Source organism: Neopelma chrysocephalum, unplaced genomic scaffold (assembly GCF_003984885.1).
Source record: "Neopelma chrysocephalum unplaced genomic scaffold, ASM398488v2 Primary Assembly neopelma1_96805, whole genome shotgun sequence".
NCBI lineage: Eukaryota > Metazoa > Chordata > Aves > Passeriformes > Pipridae > Neopelma > Neopelma chrysocephalum.
The window spans coordinates 1-5,102 of NW_020925449.1; the positions used below are offsets into that span (position 1 = coordinate 1).

General features: G+C 63.3%; 1 protein-coding gene across 1 annotated transcript; it reads left to right on the forward strand.

The window, feature by feature from the left end:
• The first annotated feature begins 716 nt into the window (after positions 1–716).
• Positions 717–2,230, forward strand: LOC113981877. Its single transcript, XM_027709547.1, has 5 exons — positions 717–758; positions 900–943; positions 1,182–1,618; positions 1,989–2,055; positions 2,153–2,230. Exons 1-5 carry the CDS (start codon positions 750–752, stop codon positions 2,211–2,213), a joined length of 618 nt encoding a protein of 205 aa, XP_027565348.1. The 5' UTR covers positions 717–749; the 3' UTR covers positions 2,214–2,230.
• The last annotated feature ends 2,872 nt before the right edge of the window (positions 2,231–5,102 follow it).

The window sequence follows — 5,102 nt, forward strand, 5'->3', positions numbered from 1 at the left end:
CTCCAGAAACCCCAAAGCCACACAGAGACACCCCAAAGCCCCTCAGAGACCCCCAAAACCAGTCAGGGAAACCCAAACCACCCAGAGACCCCCAAAACCACTCAGGGACCCCCCCAGAGACCCCTTGGCCCCTGGACCCCCCAAATCTTCTCCGGGAACTCCAAACCCACAAGGTCCCTAGAGGTCCCTGGGAGAGTTTTACGGTTTCCCTGGAGGGGTCTGCGGGTCCAAGGGGGACCGGGCACGGAGGTTTTGGGGGTCCTTGGGAGGGTTTGGAGTTTCTAGAGGAGATTTGGGGGTCCCTGTTGGGGACTGGGGGGGCTGAGAGGCACAAATCCTCAGTGGGAGCCCCAAAGCCCCTCAGGGACCCCCCAAATCCTCTGTGGGAGCCCCAAATGCCCTCAGGAGCCCCCCAAATCCTCTCTGGGAGCCCCAAAGCCCCTCAGGAGCCCCCTAAATCCTCTCTGGGAGCCCCAAAGTCGCTCAGCGACCCCCCAAATCCTTTATGGGAGCCCCAAACGCCCTCAGGAGCCCCCTAAATCCTCTCTGGGAGCCCCAAACGCCCTCAGGGACCCCCAAATCCTCTGTGGGAGTCCCAACCTCCCTCAGGGACCCCCCCAAACCTCTCCCGCCCTCCCCCCTTTCCCTTCTCCGGCCTCCCATTGCCCGCAGCGCCCGCCCGTCATCTCCTGCAGCCAATCAGCGACCGAGAAGGGGCCGTTGGGGCGGGGCCTGGCGGAGCGCGGGCCATGGAGCGGGTGAGGGCTGAGGGGACCCCGGGGACCGGGGGGAATTTTGGGGGGTCCAGGGGGGGATTTTGGGGGTCCCGGGGGGCGATTTTGGGGGTCTCGGGGGGCGATTTTGGGGGTCCCCGCATCACCCTCCGCGTCCCCCCCCAGGGACTCGGCCTGGAGCAGCGAGCGGAGCGACTGGTGCGGAGGAGGTGGGGGAGCGGCGCGGCCACCAAGCGACTCCCGGGCCTCCCAGGATCCCCCTCAGTTCCCTGCTCTGCCCTCCCAAGAGCCCCTTGGGGACGCCCAACTGCCCCTCCCGACTCCAAGTACTTCCCCCCCGACCTCACAACCCCTCAAATGCCCCCGGGGTCCCCAAACCCCTCGCGGGGAGGCCGATGGGGGGGTCGGTATTTGAAGAGTCCCCAACCTGCCCTTCCCCCCCCCCAGCCAGGTCCTGCTCAGGCCCCGCCCCCGTGGGCCAGAGGGGGCGGAACCTCCGCTCAGCTCCGCCCCCGCAGGCCCCGCCCCCGTAGGCCCCGTCCCCGATGACCCCCTCATCCAGTGGCGTCTGAGGCGGCGCCGTGGGGAGGAGCCTGCGCTGGACACGTGCCCGGTGGGCGGGGCGACGCACTGGGAGTCACGTGAGCCCTCCGAGACCCCAATCAGGAGCCGCTTCTGCACCTCCCGCCGCCAGGGGGCGACCTCGTCCCGGCCCGATTCCCAGGAGTCCTTGCAGTGGAAACCATGCCTGCGGTCACGTGATGCCACTGGGGCCCTATGGGGGGCGCCATGTTGGGTGTCACGTGATCGTCAGGACGCTCTGCGGCCAATCAGGAGTGGCGTCCAGGATGCCCAGCAGGGGGCACCCTCACGGCAGGCGCTGGGTGAGGGGAATTGGGGGACTGAGGAGGAATTGGGGGATATGAGGGGGCACTTGCGGGGCCAGAGAGGTAATTGTGGGGCTGGGGGTTCACTTGTAGGGCTGGGGAGGGAATTGTGGGGCTGGGGGGTCACTTTTGGGGTTGGGGGGCAATTGTGGGGCTCAGAGTGATCAGTTATGGGGCCAGGGGGGCACTTGTGGGGCTGTGTGGGTGAATTGTGGGGCTGAGCAGGGGCACTTGTGGATTGAGAGGCACTTGGGGGGTTGAGGGGTCACTTATGGGTCTGGGGGGCAATTGTGGGGCTGGGGCACCCCTTACAGGGTGGGGGGGGTACAGTGGGGTGGCCCCCCCCCATGACCTCCGGCTCCCCCAGTTTGTCCCCAGGACCCTGTCCTACGGCTGCTGCGGTGCCACCGCCGGGCCCTACGGGAACAGCTCTGGTATGCCCCTCCCAACCCCCTGATTTTGGGGGTTCCTCCTGCCCCTACCCCTTCCCCACATCCCTCTGACCCCCTTTGCTCTCCCCTTTTTCCCCAGGGCTGTTGAGACCCTCCTGGAGCCCACCAGGTTCCCCCCCCAATCTGGGGGGGGCCAATAAAGCAATGAAACCCCAAAGCTGCAGCTGCACGGACCCCAAAATCCCCTCCCCCACCTTTGGGGTCTCTCCAAATGCCCCAAGAGTGTTGGCTTGGGGGGTGTTGGGGGTCTGGGGGGCTTTTGGGTGTGTTTGGGGGGGGAGTTCTGGGAGTCTGGTCATGAAGAAGTATTTTGGGGAGGGATTCTGAGGGTGTTGGGGGAGGGTCTGCAGGGGGTTTGAGGGTCCCTGGGCCATTAGCAGGGGGCTGTAACTGGCCGTGGGGTGTTTTGGGGAGCCCAGGATGGGCTTGGGGGCCCTGGGGGGGTTATCGGGGAGAGGGCCTCACCTGGCTCCTCCACCTTCACCTTCACGGCCAACATGGGGTGGGGGGACACCAGAACGCCCCCCCCCCCGGGGGAGGGGGGGAAGAGGGGGGGCCCCAAATGGCCCCCCGGGCCCCCCCCCCCCCCCCCCCCCCCCCCCCCCCCCCCGTTCCCTCCAAACCGCTGCCTCCCATTGGCTGCCGTGCCCGCCCATCAACACCGCCAACCAATCAGCACCCGAAAATGTGTGTTTGGGGTGGCGCCTTTGGCTGAGTCACTTCACTTCCTGGACTACAACTCCTGTCATGCGGCCCCGTTAGAGACAGGGTTGTCCCTGAGTGCCCCCCAAACAGCCCCCAAATTCCCTCCCCTAAAGCCCAAGGGCCCCCCAGGCATTGCAGTGATGATGATGATGGTGATGATGGAGGGAAAGCCATCCCATCGCAGCTCCAGGAACAGTTCAGCCTTTAATTAAAACCTCAATTAAAACAGCAATTGCTGCTGTGGGGGGAGGAGGAGGCACAGGCCCATATTCCATGGGGTCAGTCCCGAAGGAACTGTTCCAGGTCCACATTCCATGGGGTCAGTCCCGAAGGAACTGTTCCAGGTCCACATTCCATGGGGTCAGTCCTGAAGGAACTGCTCAAAGCCCACATTCCATGGGGTCAGTCCTGAAGGCACTGCTTCAGATCTCTTTCCATGGTCCTTTACCTGCCAGGCACTGGCAGGCACTGGGAGCTACTGGGCCCATGCTGGGAGCCCAAAAGGGACACACTGGGAGCAACTGGAAGATACTGGAACCATACTGGATGTACTGGGACCACAACTGGAGCAACTAGGATCATACTGAGAGCAACTGGAACCATGCTGGGTTCATACTGGGAGTGTCTGGAACCACACTGGGGGCAACTGGTACCATACTGGGACTGACTTGGACTGATGGGGATCATACTGGGAGTGGCTGGGATCATATTGGGATCATTCTAGTAGTGACAGGAATTGACTGGGACCATTGTAATTGTGATTGGGATCAGCTGGGATCATACTGGACTCACACTGGGACTGACTGGAAGTCACTAGGATCATGTTGGGGGTTAATGGGATCAAACTGGGATCATACTGGACTCACACTGGGACTGACTGGAAGTCACTAGGATCATATTGGGGGTTACTGGGATCAAACTGGGATCATTCTGAGAGTGACTGGGATCACAGCGGTAACATTCTGGTAGGGATAGGAATTGACTGGAACCATTGTGGGTGTGACTGGGATCATACTGGGAGTGACTGAAATCATACTGGGATTGTATTGGGAGTGACTGGGGTCATATTGGACTCACACTAGGAGTGACTGGAAGTCACTAGGATCATATTGGGGGTGACTGGAATCAATCTGGGAGCGACAGGGATCACACCGAGACCATATGGGGACCATATGAGGATCTCCGCCGCGCTGGGTGCCGCGGGGCGTGGCCAATGTAGATTTATGCTAATGACTCCGCGGCCGCCGCTACACCATCGAGTCGCGGCCTCCGGGCGGGGCGGAGCGGTTGCGGGCCGCGATTGGCGGGGGCGGCGCGTGCGGAAGTGACGTTGGAGCGGCGCAGAGCGGCGGGAGGTTTGAACGGCGGCGGGTCCGGGGGGTCCGGGAGTGACGTCCCGGCGGTGAACAGGGGGGAATCACACCCGGGAAGGGCGGGGGGGTCTCACCGGCTGCCTGTACCTGCCCTAAGCCCCCTCCCCGGTCCCCCCGGGTCCTCTCCAGCGTCCCCCTGACTCCCGGACCCCGCACCGAGCCCGCGGTGGGTGTGACCTCGCCATGCCGCGCCCCAAGCCCACTCCCCGACGGCGCCGCCCCCCTCCAGCCCCGCCATCGCCCCCCCCGCGCCGGCGGGCACGGAGTGAGTGTGGGGGGATACCCCTATGGACACCCTTATAAAACCCCCTAGAGCCCACCATACCCCTTATGGACCCCATATGGACCTCCTATAGCCCCCATATCCCCTGTTCCTACAGACGCCCATAAATCCCCTATAGCCCCTATACCCTGTCCCCTATAGCCCCCCATACTTGCTGTTCCCTAAGCCCCCCATAGATCCCCTATAGCCCCCCCCATACCAGCCATCCCCTGTAGCCCCCTATAGATCCCTCATACCCCCATGTCCACCCAGGCCCTATAGAAATCCCTTATACCCCTCATAGACCTCTGTACTCCCCCATAGCTCCCCACTGTCCCTCTCACCCATGCAGCCCCCCATAGATTCCCTGTAGCCTCCTGTGTCTCCCCAGGCCCTATAGATCCCCTAAAGTCCCCTATACCCCTCCTGTGCCTCCCAGGCCCTATAGATCCCCTATAGATTCCCTATAGCTCCCATACCTCCCTTTGTCCCCCTCCAGGGTTCCGCCCGGGCCAGCGGGCACTGCAGGAGATCCGCCGCTACCAGAGCAGCACCCGCCTGCTGCTGAGGCCTCTGCCCTTCTCACGGCTGGTGAGACCCCAAACCAACCCCTGGGAATGCCCCAAACCAACCCCTGGGAATGCCCCAAACCAACCCCTGGGAACCTCCCAAACCCCAACACCCACCCT